General features: G+C 37.1%; 1 protein-coding gene across 1 annotated transcript in view; it reads left to right on the forward strand.

The window, feature by feature from the left end:
- Nucleotides 1-13,935, forward strand: part of CPNE8 (copine 8) — an 86,189-nt gene extending 72,254 nt beyond the window's left edge. Inside the window, exons 16-20 of the mRNA XM_054399971.1 lie at nt 429-556; nt 2,119-2,221; nt 5,471-5,528; nt 8,523-8,596; nt 13,747-13,935. Coding sequence (XP_054255946.1) covers nt 429-556; nt 2,119-2,221; nt 5,471-5,528; nt 8,523-8,596; nt 13,747-13,935 — 552 coding nt within the window. The remainder of the gene's footprint in view (nt 1-428; nt 557-2,118; nt 2,222-5,470; nt 5,529-8,522; nt 8,597-13,746) is intronic.
- The last annotated feature ends 681 nt before the right edge of the window (nt 13,936-14,616 follow it).

Here is a 14,616-nt window from a genome sequence, read left to right on the forward strand (position 1 = left end):
GAGTATGAATATCAAGGTCTGGCTACCATTCATTTTCTTAACATTTTAAAGTAAGAAATCATGGGACCAGAGCTGTGCTCCTAAACAAGATTCCAGTTTTACATCTGCCCTCTGTTTCACATTTAAATCCACACAAGAAAAGGCCCATTACTGTTGCATGTAAGAAAGACTGCTTAATTCCACTTAAGATGGTATTTATGTCTAGGAAACAATTCCAGTGAGGCTGCTAGAATCTCCTTCCCTAGGCAGTTAGCACTGAAAACCAGCCAGGGCACTTATATTGGACATTTGTAGTAAGCTCTATGAATAGATGCTAGCATGCCTAGGTCTTTGCTGTTTAGAAATGCACACAAGGTAGTGTTCACTAACCTATATCCCTTTTGCTTCATAATTACTTCTAGTAATTAATCAGCTTTTATTTTTATTAGAATGGAAACCCTCAAAATCCATACTGCCATGGAATTGATGGTGTAATGGAGGCATACTACATGAGTCTAAAATCTGTACAGCTTTATGGACCAACAAACTTTGCCCCTGTAATTAATCATGTAGCCAGGTAAGCATTGATACTTTGCAGAAACATCTTGTCAGTACAACTTTCACTTTTAAAATGCTAGCAGTCGCATGATGCTAAACATTGAATAAGGTGTTTACAATTCTTTTGTTTGTTTAGTCTAACATGATTAACTTGTATCTTTGAGTGGGCCTGAAGATCATGTGCTAGTATTATGAAGAATTTCATCTCTTATTAAAAAGAAATACAAGTGATCTAGTTGATCCACCCCATGTTAGGAGAAACCATAATGAAAGAAAATTTTTGTGAGATCACTCTGGTATGTTTCTTTTTTGCCCTTTTGAGCATGGAGTTTTTGCTTCACAGGAAAGATAAATATATTAAAAAAAAAAATTAGGCACATGTAATTCCTTTAGTTTCAAAATGTCCAAAACATGGACAGATTTTTCCAGGGCCCTCTGTGACAACAATTCCCAGCTGGTACTGTTAAGGCGGTAGTACAGCAGCCAATGCTGAGGAGCCACAGTGTTGTGTTAGGCAACATCTCGTGTAACTTCTCAGAGTAACACTCTTCATGTGTTTGTAGAAGATTCTTAAAAAGTAAAATGTTGCATTATTTTGACAGGTGATATCTTGACTTACAGTATACCTCCATGCATTGCTATAGGAAAAGTGATGCAGCTCAGATAATTTACCTGAGTAACTACCTGAATAGGTTTCACTTTATTTATGGATACAGAGAAAGAAATAATGTTTATAAAATAAAGCAATAGGGATGTGGAAATCATTGTATTGTTAATATGTGATTTATGAGCTTGCAAAATACTTGATTATTGTAGCAAGAAATATTTATTTGCTATCTGTTCATGCTGTTGTTAGTTCTACAGTCCAATGAAAAATAATTTGCAAATTTGATATTGAAAATAATTTTCTGTGCACCCTAACATGGATAGAGACCTAATTTCAGTTATTTATTATTAGGATTAGTTATTCCATCTTCAAATCATACCATTCAGATTACACATCTGTATATTCCATTGACTGTCTAGGAATTAGCTATCTCCTTTTAATCTTTCCTTTGACAGGATCCCTCTAATAGCAGTTTTCAGACTGTAGGGAAATGTGCCAATCCTTATGACAGCTGAATTCCATATGTGTGTCGTTCAGTGTCTGCATTAGCTATGTTAAGTGGAAATCTAATCCATCAACATTTCTGGCTTGCTCTTCTTTAGAAGTGGTGGCATCAGGTGAGCTGAGTAGTTCAGGATTTGGCAATCCGTCTCAAGTTCATTGCAAACATTGAATTACTTGGTCTAGTACCATCAAAGCATTGGCACAAACTGAGCTCTTTCTCACTAGTTGTTTCTCAGGAGTATTTGTCAGTTTTGCAGAATTACAGAAGCCTGTCACCAGCATTTGTAGTTCTTCCATTTAACTTTTGTCTAAATACCAAGTTACTGCAAACTTTGGGAACTCTTTCTGGTAGCAAATAACAAAACATTATAGTGGGAGAGCTATTTTTTTAAGACAGCTTCTTTTCATATTACTTCATATGCTTAAAGGGTTTTTTAGTACTCTTATAATGTTGGTTTTTCTTCCCTTAGATATGCTGCTTCAGTAAAAGATGGCTCCCAGTATTTTGTTCTTCTCATTATTACAGATGGAGTTATTTCCGACATGGCTCAGACAAAAGAATCCATAGTGAATGTAAGTTTTGCTGGAAGTATTGAAAATTAAAAGAACTATGTTTCTAGGAATTAATATTTTAGGCAGTAAATTAAATCAGTTAATACTTCAGGCACTATTTTTTCTGTAAATTAACTAATTTTTCAAACAGCAAAAGTTTATTCTTAAAGGAAAAAAAAAAGAAAGTAAAAGTTGAATTTCAGCTTGATTTAGACAGTGTTCTATGTGAAGTGATACTCTTCTTTCCAACACTGTGTTTCCGTGACATTTTTTTTCTGCTTCTTGCCTCCCCCTTCCTGCACATCCCACCACACAGTTTTTCATGCTGAATAGCAATTGCAAACAGCTTTGTTCTCCTGTGCTTTTTTTAAAAACTGCCCCGAAGTTTCTCATCTCAAATGGTAAAGCATACTAGTCATCTGATTTCCTTCTAAATTGTCCACTGGAATTTTGGAAGTTCTTAATGGTTTCCCAGTTTCTGCCTTATTTTCAGTGTTTTTCTCAACGAAGCTATTATGCATATAAGTAATTATGAACAAGTTCCATTTTGCTTTTTCCCCTGGGAAATGTCGGATGAACACAGAAAGAGCTTCCAGAGAAGATTTGAGAAGATATATACCAATGGTTTTGAACATACTGCAGTGGATCTAGTTCATAGGGGGTGATCTAGTTAATGATGGATGAAAAGCCTGTGTTAAAATATGTCCATATGTCAGCATCATGTCAAAATGAGTAGTGTAAGTGGCCTGGTTTTGAAAGCCTACTTTCACTACCTCCTGTAGAAATTTGGTACTGTTCCATTTTGTAGGGTGCACATGAAAATATTACTGAAGTGTTCTGTCTTTCATTGGAGAGCAAGATGCCCTCAGGGTCTAGGCAGCATCATGTAGACAGAGTCTGTGTTAATAAGAACTCTTAACAGCCCACCTGGTAAGTTTTTGCACCCAAAGCTGTAACTGTGTTTGAAGGTACTAGTTTACTTCCTCTCCTCTTCCAGCTTTCATTATTTAAATAGAACAAATGGACTTTCACTTCAAATGGACTCTCACTTTTAAAGGAGATAAACAAGCTTTTAGCTTGGAAGTTCATCATTCTAGTGTAGCCTAGAGGTTTGGAACATGGATTCTTTTAGGTGACAAAAAGGATCTGTCAGTTTCAAGTCCGTAAGTAAGAGACCAGCAAGTCTAGTTGGCTGATACCTTGTAAGATTAAGTAACTTGCCACTAAGGCATAGAGAAAAATCTTGCTTCCAATAATAGTTGCTTTCCAGGTTAGTCTGCAACTGTCTGGAAATACAACAGATGTTTTGTTGGATTGAGTGGAGATTTGGGAATAGTTGCTGTCTTGTCTTTTTATGAAGATGCATTCATTTTCCTGCATACTTCCTGAAGTGCAAGCACAGATAGAACTAATTAAGTGTGATTCAATAGCATTAGTCTTAATAGCATCCAAAATAATAAAAGGGCAGTGATATTCAATGCAACTTGATATGTATAAAACTCAGGAAAATTATATTTCATGTTTAACACTAATTATGCTTTTAGGCATCTTTCTCGTTACAGAATATATGTCAGACACATTCCATTTTACCAAACTATTTAAAGGTTATGCTGTCATTCAGGAAATGCCAACACTTCAGTTCACATGCAAAAGTTTAACTCTTTGTCTTTATGCTGTCCTTTCCCCTTTTGTTTCATATACATTGTATTACATAATACTGTGAGTAGGAATCTCTTAGAAGGATTATTTTCTTTATGATCTGTTCTAAAATGTGCCTTCATGTCACAAAGATATGTTATAATCACTCTTATGGATGTATGCAGTGCACTGTAATTCACTTACAGTTACACTGTATGTATGACCCTTAATCACAGAATCACAAACTGATTGATGTTGGAAGTCACCTCTGGACATCATCTTGGCCAAGGCTCCTGCTTGAGCAGGGCTACCTAAAGCTGTTTGCCCAGGACCATAGCCAAATGGCTTCTACTATTATCTTCAATGGCGTATAAGTATTTAACTAACAGGGGTTTGTTTTATTTTATTTCTTTACTCTACTACAAAATTTTAGCTGAGAGATTGACTATGTTGTAATACTTTGTGATGATTTTGCAGTCAGTGTATAGTTTACAGTGTATAATATACAGAATTGTAGAAAGTTAAGTAGAATGGCATATTTGCATTGCTCTAAATAGCATTTTTACAGTAAGTAACTGTACATCTTCTGCTTAAAAAAGGGTACTTTTATGTGTAGCATTATGACAGATAAAGAATGGGAAATGGATATAATGTATCTAAAATGAGCATATCTTTTCAATGAGGGAGAGAAACACTTTTTATATTCCAAAAGAAAAATATAATAGCATGTTCTAAAACCATTTGACTTCAGACATCAGTGAAGCTGAGGTTAATTGAGCAGAAAGTGTACGTCTATGATTTTTTGTCCAAATCACTGTAGATGTTTCAGAATTCACCAGAATATCTTAATAAGGAACGCTTTTCAACTCTGACACTTGGTGATGGGGTTTTTGAGTTTTTCTTCAACAGTGGCAGTTCCAGATTATTTCTGTAACCAAGCAGCTATCTGGTGCTACTATCGGGGCAGGGAAATCCAATACTTACGATACCATCTTCGTAATTTTAAAGGCTTTACAGAGAGTTTATTCAGGGAGAGCCAGATACAATCTTTGCCTTGTTTTATTGGATGAAAAAAATTAAGTTAAATTTAAAACTTTACTATAAGCCAGATCAATATCTTGTTTACTTTGTAGCATGAGTGACTACTTGAATAAAATTTCATTCATACAAGAAATATAACATAAATGTTGCTCAAATAGTTTATTTATTCTCTTAAGAAAAATTGGCATAAGATCTATGTAGTTCCAACCAGATGGTGATTATAAGAAACAGCAAAGCACGTTTAAATAAATGTCAGTGCACATATTTGCAATTATCGTCATCTTACAGAAGTTTCTAAGATAAACTGGGCATGTTAGTTGTCATATTAGTATTCAATCCTAACATAGTTTGTTGTATTTAATTGCAATCCTATGCTATTCACAGACTTTATAAAGTAAATTAAAATAATCATGTCTTCCAAGATGTTTTGTACCACTTAAGCAGTTTACACCACTCAAATTTGTAAGTGAAAAAATAAATTGTTCTTCAAAACATAAGTTATGCAAGTTTTTTAATCAGATTGTCCTCAGATCTTACATATTACTGGCAGATATTATACAGTATGTTAAACCTCTTTTTCTTCTTTTGAAGGCTTCAAGGCTTCCAATGTCAATAATTATAGTTGGGGTAGGACCAGCAGAGTTTGATGGTAAGTGTTCTACTGGATTATTTTTGTATTTGTTTACATTTTCATAATATGTAGCTTTTCAAACAAATGTGTTCTTTAAAAGAACACAACATGGAGCAAGCGGTAAGCACTGTTGACATTTCCGGCTGGATTGATTGATGACTCAGTATGATTACAAGCTACCATGTGGAGCTTCGGAGCCCCTCAGGCTCTCTGTTCAAGTCACAGAACCATATGGGGGCTCAGCATTTACAGAGCTCCAGAAGATGAGTGGGAAAAACCCCAACAACACAGTAAATTAAGTATACTCAAATAATGTTGAATTTCTTCAGCATGGATATTTAGTTGCCTTGTGAAGTGTCAGCTGACTAGAACTATTGATCATCAGTTCTTATTGCAGTAATAAAATACTGAGAAAAATAAATACATTTGAGATGATCTGGGTTAAAGTGAGTTTCACTAGATAACAGGAGTGAGCCTTACTGTGTGGCAGCATTGAGAAAATATTACAGCAGAAGATAAATTACAAGGATTATTTACATACTCTTTCATGTAATGTTCTGGAACATCATTCTCTATTGTAATAATTAAGCTGCTTTGGTTATTTAGACTAATTTATTAAGTGCCATTATGTGTATCACTACACTGTGAAGTGCAGATATTCCCTGTATATCTATTCCTCAAAGTCCTACATCCTTTCTTTTTCATTCTAGTACTTCTGGTTAGGCAGCATGCATGCATTTTTACATGAAATATACTTGTAATACCAGAGGTGTATAATGTAAGTAGTCACTAACAACTGTAGTCACTAATAAATGTTAATTCTTATACAAATATTCTAAGAATATGAAAACAAGAGGAAAAAATAACACACATGCATAAAATTTATTGGAGGTTGACTGATTTATGCTTTTTGGCAAGTTAGTGTGTTAGTGATAAGTATCTTATTCCTTGAAGGGATTGTCCAGGTGGGAGCTTACTCTTTAGATGATTGTATGCCACACACAATGAGAAAAGACAGTTTATCTTCTTAAATGCTTGTGAGGGAAATTTGCAGTCTTTGTTTCTACCCCTGAGAATTCTGACTTTAGTTGTACTTTACTTCCTTTTCTCTCACCTCTCCTTTGTCTTTTCTCTTTCTCCCTGTTTGCCCAAGCTCCCTTTAACTCAGTCAGATTCTGTCTTTACTTCTGGAGGTTTTCTTTGGAGAGCTCTGTCTTGGGGTGTCCTCCACGTTGCTTCTCTTAAGGCAGAATTCTGCTTGTACTTGCAGATACATTTTCTGTCTTTGGACCCACAGTCCTTGCGTGTATTGCCTAAGTGAAATTCACCTGCCAAATCTGTAGTTCCAAAGCTGGAGAAATTACCTTTCTATCAGCAGAGGCTCTCTTTGGAAAAAACAAGACTCTATGTCTTAATGTAGATGCTGAAGAAGTATGTGGGGTAGGGTGTATGTTTCAGGCACAGTGCCTTACAATTCAAATGCCAACTCAGTTCTGCTGTAGAGAGACTGAGGTAATCCTCTCTAGATGCCACTGCTTCCTAGATCTCCCAGCCACTGGGGGCTACCAGAGGGGTTCTTAAAAGTATAGAACTCAGATAGATGGCACATATATTTGACAGAGTTTTAGTTACGGATATGAAGATGACTATAACAGGTCAGAGGAAGGCTCCATCTTGTCCAGTATTCTGTGTCTGACATGGCCACGGCTGGGTATCTAGAGACCATTAAAAGCAGAATAAGCAAATATGATACTTCCCTGAACATTGCTTTTATATTTGAATTTCCTGAGCAGGATGTGCTTCATGATGAGTCCAACATGATGGCATTCAACAAATCCAAGTGCCGGGTGCTCCACTTTGGCCACAACAACCCCATGCAGAGCTACAGGCTGGGGTCAGAGTGGCTGGAGAGCAGCCAGGTGGAAAGGGACCTGGGGGTACTGGTTGACAGCCGCCTGAACATGAGCCAGCAGTGTGCCCAGGTGGCCAAGAGAGCCAATGGCATCCTGGCCTGCATCAGGCATAGTGTGGCCAGCAGGAGCAGGGAGGTCATTGTACCCCTGTACACAGCACTGGTTAGGCCACACCTTGAGTACTGTGTCCAGTTCTGGGCCCCTCAGTTTAGGAAAGATGTTGAATTGCTGGAGCATGTCCAGAGAAGGGCAACGAGGCTGGGGAGAGGCCTTGAGCACAAGCCCTATGAGGAGAGGCTGAGGGAGCTGGGACTGTTTAGCCTGGAGAAGAGGAGGCTCAGGGGTGACCTCATTGCTGTCTACAACTACCTGAAGGGAGGTTGTAGCCAGGAGGGGTTTGGTCTCTTCTCCCAGGCAACCAGCACCAGAACAAGAGGACACAGTCTCAAGATGCACCCTGGAGGTGTTCAAGAGGGGATTGGACGTGGCACTTGGTGCCTTGGTTTAGATAGTCATGAGGTTTAGGGTGACAGGTTGGACTCGATGATCTTTGAGGTCTCTTCCAGCCTTCTTGATTCTATGATTCTATGACTGTTTTGAAAATAGTCAGTGGATCTCTCCTTCAAGTACCTCAAGTTACCCAATAAGTTTATGTTTTTTTTTTAAAGAACTCCTCATTGCTTTGCATTAGGAGTCATCACTTTTCCAGAATGAATGTAACTTCATTACTTTTGTGCTGTATCCTATGATATCTTCTGTAAGAATAATCGCTGAAGAGGAAATCTGCTCCACCTGTCAAAGTATAAATGTAGCCTTACCAAAATAGATATACTTGTTGGTTTGAGAGCTGGAAGGGTAAGGACCTCATCAGTGTCTCGTTTGTTCTGAAGATGGCAATAAAGGCAAAAAGTATGTAATACCATCAAGAAAAAGTGCAAAACAATTACAAAACATGACGTATTTTATGGTTCAAATGATCTTAAAGAGTTGTTTAAATTACAGTTATTTTTGTTGCCCTAGAGTGTAAACTGACTCAAGTTTTTCACTGTAAGATTGTTGTGTAGCTGAATTCATAGATTTTTTTTTTCTTTTTTTTAAGCTATGGAAGAATTGGATGGTGATGTAGTGAGGATTTCTTCAAGAGGAAAGTTTGCAGAAAGAGACATTGTACAGGTGGGAGAAAAAAATTTAGTCGAATAGATTTTACTGATAATGTTTATTTTGAATTCTTTCTTCTATCTATATTCCTACCTTTCATTTTACCTTAGCACAGGCATACTTTATCTTGGAATATTCATAACAAGTCTGTGATACCTATAGGCTTTTATATAACACAGAGTAGTGGAGCTGCATTCATTTGGAAATGGGAGAAGAATTGCTTCTCTACTGCAATTTCACTGTAACTTCATAAAGAAAACCATTGGCTTTTATGGAAGTTGGACCTAGAGTTCTAGCAGGTGCATTGGAGATGCCTAAGGTATCTTCACTTGCCTCAAACTGCCAGTCCAGAAGACCATCAGTGTCTCACAGTGCCTGAGTTGCACCTGCCACATACAACCATGCAGATAGCTCATGTTTAACGAACCTCAGACAATAGCTGGAACAAGTTGCCCAGAGAGGTTTTTGATGCCCTGTCCCTGGAAACATTCAAGGTCAGGTTGGTCAGAGCTCTGAGCAACCTGATCTACCTGAAGATGTCCCTGCTTATTGCAAGGGGGGTTGGACCAGGTGACCTTTAAACGTCCTTTCCAAATCAAACCGTTCTGTGTTTATATGACTGAACCAAGCCAAAGTTCTCTGGTTCTGTTCCTGTTTTCTACAGTCATACAGTCAGCCCAGTAGTTGTTATTCAAGCCTATGCAGCCACTGGCAGGGTGGTATAGCAGTTTTGGATGCTTGTACACAGCCACCATAATTCCTCTTCCCCTCAGAGCTACAGATTTCTCGAACTCCACAGGTTGTCCAAACTATCTACTTACTACATGCTCCAGGAATGACATCCTGCATCCTGTTTACCTGCTGGACAGGCTTTATTTCATAATTATTTTCTTTATCAAAATAAAATTAACTACCTTTACACTTTTTATTTTCATAGGATAGTAAAGTGGAACAAAAGAAAGAGAAAGACATTTGATGGCTCTCCACACACTAGTAATCCCTACTTGCTAAAGGAGCTGACATTTGAAAAGCAGCAAACTACTGAAAAATTGGATCAACCTGATGATGTAGAAAGAATGATATCTGTCTAAAACTAAAACTTCTATAGAAGGCATATTTTCTTGGAAGTGTCAGAATACATTTATAAAATATAGTATTTCAGTTGGAAGGAGCCTACAATGGACCATCTAGTCCAACTGCCTGACCACTTCAGGGCTGACCAGAAGTTAAGGCATATTGTTAAAGGCATTGTCCAAATACCTCTTACACACTGGCAAGCGTTATTAGGTTCAAAGTTTACCATATTATCTGTCATTTCTACTTCGTTTATTCCTCCTATTGGTCAAAATTCCTAATCTTCATTTTCCTTCTTACTTGTTTTCACTTATTTCTCTCCAAGCCAGGCTGGATTTCTATATTACTATTGGTTATTAGAATATGTATATATGTGTGTGTGTGTGTATATATATAAAATAACTGAGGTATACGAATAGCTTATACTGCCGATGATACTTTTTTTAATAATAATTAAGGTCAGATTGCAGATGACAAACTTTGGGATGTTTATATTTGTTTTCTGTCACATATGCAGGGACCAAAATTTTTTGAAATATTTAATATTACAAAAGCTGGCATGTGAATGTTTAAGAATTCGGTAACTGCTAGTGGATGCAATATCTCAATCAAAGGAAATGCTAAAAAACATGTATATGCCACAATTTTATAATTATTGTTCATCAGAATACAAAATAAAGAAGGCTACATAAATATGCAGAAATTAAAATAAGCTAAGGCTTCTTAGATATATAAACCTTATGCCAATGCTACAGGCATGGGGAAGAGTGGCTTGAAAGCTGCTGAGCAAAACAAGAAATAAGGGGTGTTGGTTAACAGGCAGCTGAATATGGGGCAGCAATATGCCTAGGTGTCCAAGAAGGCCAAACAGCATCCTGGCTTGTGTGAGAAGTAACATAGTCAGAGGATTTGGAAAGTGATTGTCCCTCTGTACTCAGCACTGTTGAGGCCACACCTCAAATACTGTGTTCAGTTTTGGACTCCTCACTACAAGAAGAACATTTTGTTGCTGGAGCATGTCCAGAGAAGGGCAATGAAGTTGGTGAAGGAGCACTAGCCCTATCAGGAGCAGCTGAGGGAACTACGGTTGTTTAGCCTGGAAAAAAGGAGGCTTAGGGGAGAGCTTATCACGCTCTACAAATAGTTAAAAGGAGGTTGTAGTGAGGTGGGGATTGATCTCCAAAGTAACAAGAGGAAATGGCCTCAAGTTGTGCCAGGGGAGGTTTAGATTGGGAGTTCGGAAACGTTTCTTCACCACGAGGATTGTCAAGCATTGGAACAGGCTGCCCAGGGAAGTGGTTGCATCACCATCCCCAGAGGCATTCAAAAAACATGTAGATACGGTACTTAATGACATGGTTTGGTGGTTGACAGTGATAGGTTAATGGTTGGACTTGATGGTCTTAAAGAACTTTTTCAACCTAAGTGATTCTGTAAACACTACATTAACATTCCCTATTTTATTTTCTAAATGGTGATCAGAGTTATCATCACAGTGTGTATGGATATACATTAAAGAAAGTCACATATTGATGAATTACTTTTCTAATACTTGAAAACGATGGTTTTTTTTTTTATATTTCTGCAACATTCAGAGAACAGCTGATGGAAGAGTTGACATAAGAGTAAGACATGATAGCTGCTAGTCAATGTTGTTAAAGAGTTAATTATAAAAGTAGAGACAAGGAGAAGATGGATAGATGAACAGGAGGCAAGAAGTAATGTTTCTCATTACATCAAAGCCTTTCTAATGTTCCTTGGTAATCCCTGCTGAGAGAAAGGGTTATCTATAATCTGTTATGTTATATATGTCAGTGCTGTTCAATAGATCAATATGTGGAGACCTGAATCCAGAGCTGGAAGTGTTTCTGGACCCCAAAGTAGTATTCCTGCAAAGCCCTGTGCCATGTCAGACTTTTTAAAGCTAATTCACACATCTCTGGAATGCGTTGCCTGTCTGTTTAAATGCATTCAAATATCCACAACATAATTCTACATAATTTCTCCAAACAACAAATAGTTTTACATTCAAAGAGAGAGTTCTTCAACAATATTTGTGAAAATGCTTTGCATTGGAAATATTCTAGTTCCTGCTGAGAAATAAAAGGTAATATGCAATGAATACCCTTTTGTATTTCTTTAGAATTCATTGCGTAACATTACAGGAAGGTAATAAAACCTTTATTTACTATTAATGTGTTTCAATCAGAATTTTGTCTGAAGCCATATCAAATTACCTGAAGGCAGTATTATTTGTGGTCTTTTTCTGTCAAAATAATGACAAATACATTATAGGCTAGCTAAAAAAAATAAAAAGGGATAATATCAAACCCTTCAGGTTTGGTATGGCCTTTATTTTATATCTGGCAGGATAAAACTGATTTGCATTTATAAAATTAACTATTCAAATATAAAAGTTTTCTTTTCGGTGTGTTAGGTTAGTTAAAACTAGCTAGTGAAATTAACTGTTAATTTTAACTGTATTTTGAAATATTTTAATTAAACTAGTAAAGGAAATACTCTTCTGCTAACAGTGAGTCACTATCTATTATATTTACTGCCAGCTGGTGTTCATGTAAAGGCATGACCTTCATTATTTCCTCCTTGCTAGTATACATACTTATCGCAGGAACTCTGTATTACATGCACACCAATTCTTCCTCAGTTTATTCAGTCAGATGTGTTCTTACAGAAAGTTGATGACATTCAAGAAGGAACAACTACTTGAAACAGGGCAGTACTGGGCTGACTTCTGAAAACTGCTAGAGTGTTTTGTTTGTTTTTTTTTTTTTTTTATGAAATGGGGGATTTGGTACTAATAAACGCCATAGTATGTGCTGTGAATGGTTACTGAATAAACACTGAAATGGTGAAGACAGTTAATTATGGAACTTTGCTTCCTGGCTTCATACTCTAAAAATCAAGGGGGGTTTTGCCTATTGTTCTCCTGCCCTTATGCCTGGTACATTCTTGAACACAACACAATGAAGAGGTACAGGATGTCTCTACCTGGAATAAAGGCTGCTCTCATTGAAGAGTCTTGCTGACTGCTCTTTTAGTCTTGGTGACTATGGCAGCCTGCGCTAGCTGGTTCTGCTTGAGCAGCAAGGTAGAACTAAAGGATCTTGCTGTAGAAGTCACTTCTAGCTTCCATGGTTCTGTGACTAAGTAGTCATCTTCTAAGCAACTGCAAATCTACTGCTTTCTGGAGAAATGACCTAAGCTGTAGATGTTTACACTTAAGTTTGGTGACAGGTTTCAGTTTGAATTAACATAGTTCAAATACCTGAAGCCTTTTTTTTTTTTTTGGTAATTTGAGATCCTTTTTCAGCAGAGTTATGCAAAAGAGTCATCTCTTACTTGAATTAAAGACACCTTTTAATAGAAGATTGATGCCTAGATAGATTTCGTAAGTTCAGAGTGAAAAGTGTTTCCCAAAGTTGTTCTAAAAAATATTTAATTAACTTCACATTTGTTATTGCTAAAATATTGGGTTTGGTTGACTTTTTGATTGTGTCATTTGTAGTTTTTTTTTCCCAAGAGATTTTTAGTTGTTTAATATATTTAGTAGATTTGTTTATTTCTATCCTTTTTTTTTTTTTTTTTTTTTTTTGAAGATTCTTAAGATCACTGAAATACAGTGTAGGCTGGAATGTAGCATTGGGAGTTGTGTATTCAAGAAAGCAAAATTTGGCTGGTTGCTATCATGAGCAAAAGAGTCTTCAGGTATTAGAGTTCAACCAGAAGACGAGATATATGTGGATCTGACTTCTCACTCAGTTCTGTTTTTGTCCTGAAGTACAGCAGTTAACAAATCTTCCCTGTTTGTGATGGGGAAAAGGAATCATTAGGCTTTGGATTCCAGTGAAGCATAGCCTAGCCTAGCATATCAGTACCAGAAGTAGCTTTGGACATTAAATTGTTGAAAAGTCACCCAGCTGTTGCCCTGAAAGCAGCAGAACTTCAAATCAGCCTTCTGTTTGGCATAACCCTTTAGCCAGCTTTACCTACCATATCTCTGCATGCCGTCTGAATAAAAGGCAAGGAGCCTGTCTGCATAATGACCTGTGTGGATGTCTCTTGTTTTGTAGTTTGTGCCATTCCGAGATTATATTGACAGAAGTGGGAACCACGTGCTAAGCATGGCAAGACTTGCTAAAGATGTTTTAGCTGAGATCCCAGAGCAGTTTCTGTCCTACATGAGAGTCAGAGGAATAAAGCCATCACCTGCACCACCACCCTATACACCTCCGATTCATGTCTTGCAGACTCAGATCTGACTGCTCCGTATTGCTTAACAGTTGTCACAAGTCAGGAGTCTCTGGAAGCAGCAGTAACTTCTGATAACTTCTTGGAGCTGGAAAAACTGTCTTCACGTACCAAAATTCTCGTATGGTTGCATGAGCAACTGGAAAGCTTTTAAATGCTAGGAGCAAGTGTTGATGTTCTCTCTGAGTCTTTTGTCTCGGGTTTGGGTTTTATATTTTGTTGTTGGTTTTGGTTTGTTTTGGTTTTTTTTTCCCCTTGACAAACCCCCCCTACTTTTTTTGATGTATTTATTGGAGAGGAAAGCACAAGTCAGGATTTCAACTCAGAAGACACTGTCCTCTGAATACTGTGTATGTATACATGTACAGGAATGCTATTATTCTGTATCAATGTTTACATGTCACTATTTTTAAATATCAGTACTTTTATAACTATTCTTAAGAATAAAAGTTTGGAATATAGACTGACATGTCTTCTAGCTTGCAATAGTTTGCCACAAGGTAACAAGAGAAGCAATATCTCTTTGAATGTTTGTCCAGACAAATACAAACAAAAGCTAAGAAAAGGACCAGTAGGTGTTTTCCAATACCTGAATTGCTTCAGTCAGTGCTCAGTAGTCCATTCATCTCATAGTTTGAGAATAAACACCTAAGATGTGAAAAACATCATTTCATATGACTTATGACTAACTC

The sequence above is a fragment of the Indicator indicator genome, chromosome 3 (genome assembly GCF_027791375.1).
Source record: "Indicator indicator isolate 239-I01 chromosome 3, UM_Iind_1.1, whole genome shotgun sequence".
Classification (NCBI taxonomy): domain Eukaryota; kingdom Metazoa; phylum Chordata; class Aves; order Piciformes; family Indicatoridae; genus Indicator; species Indicator indicator.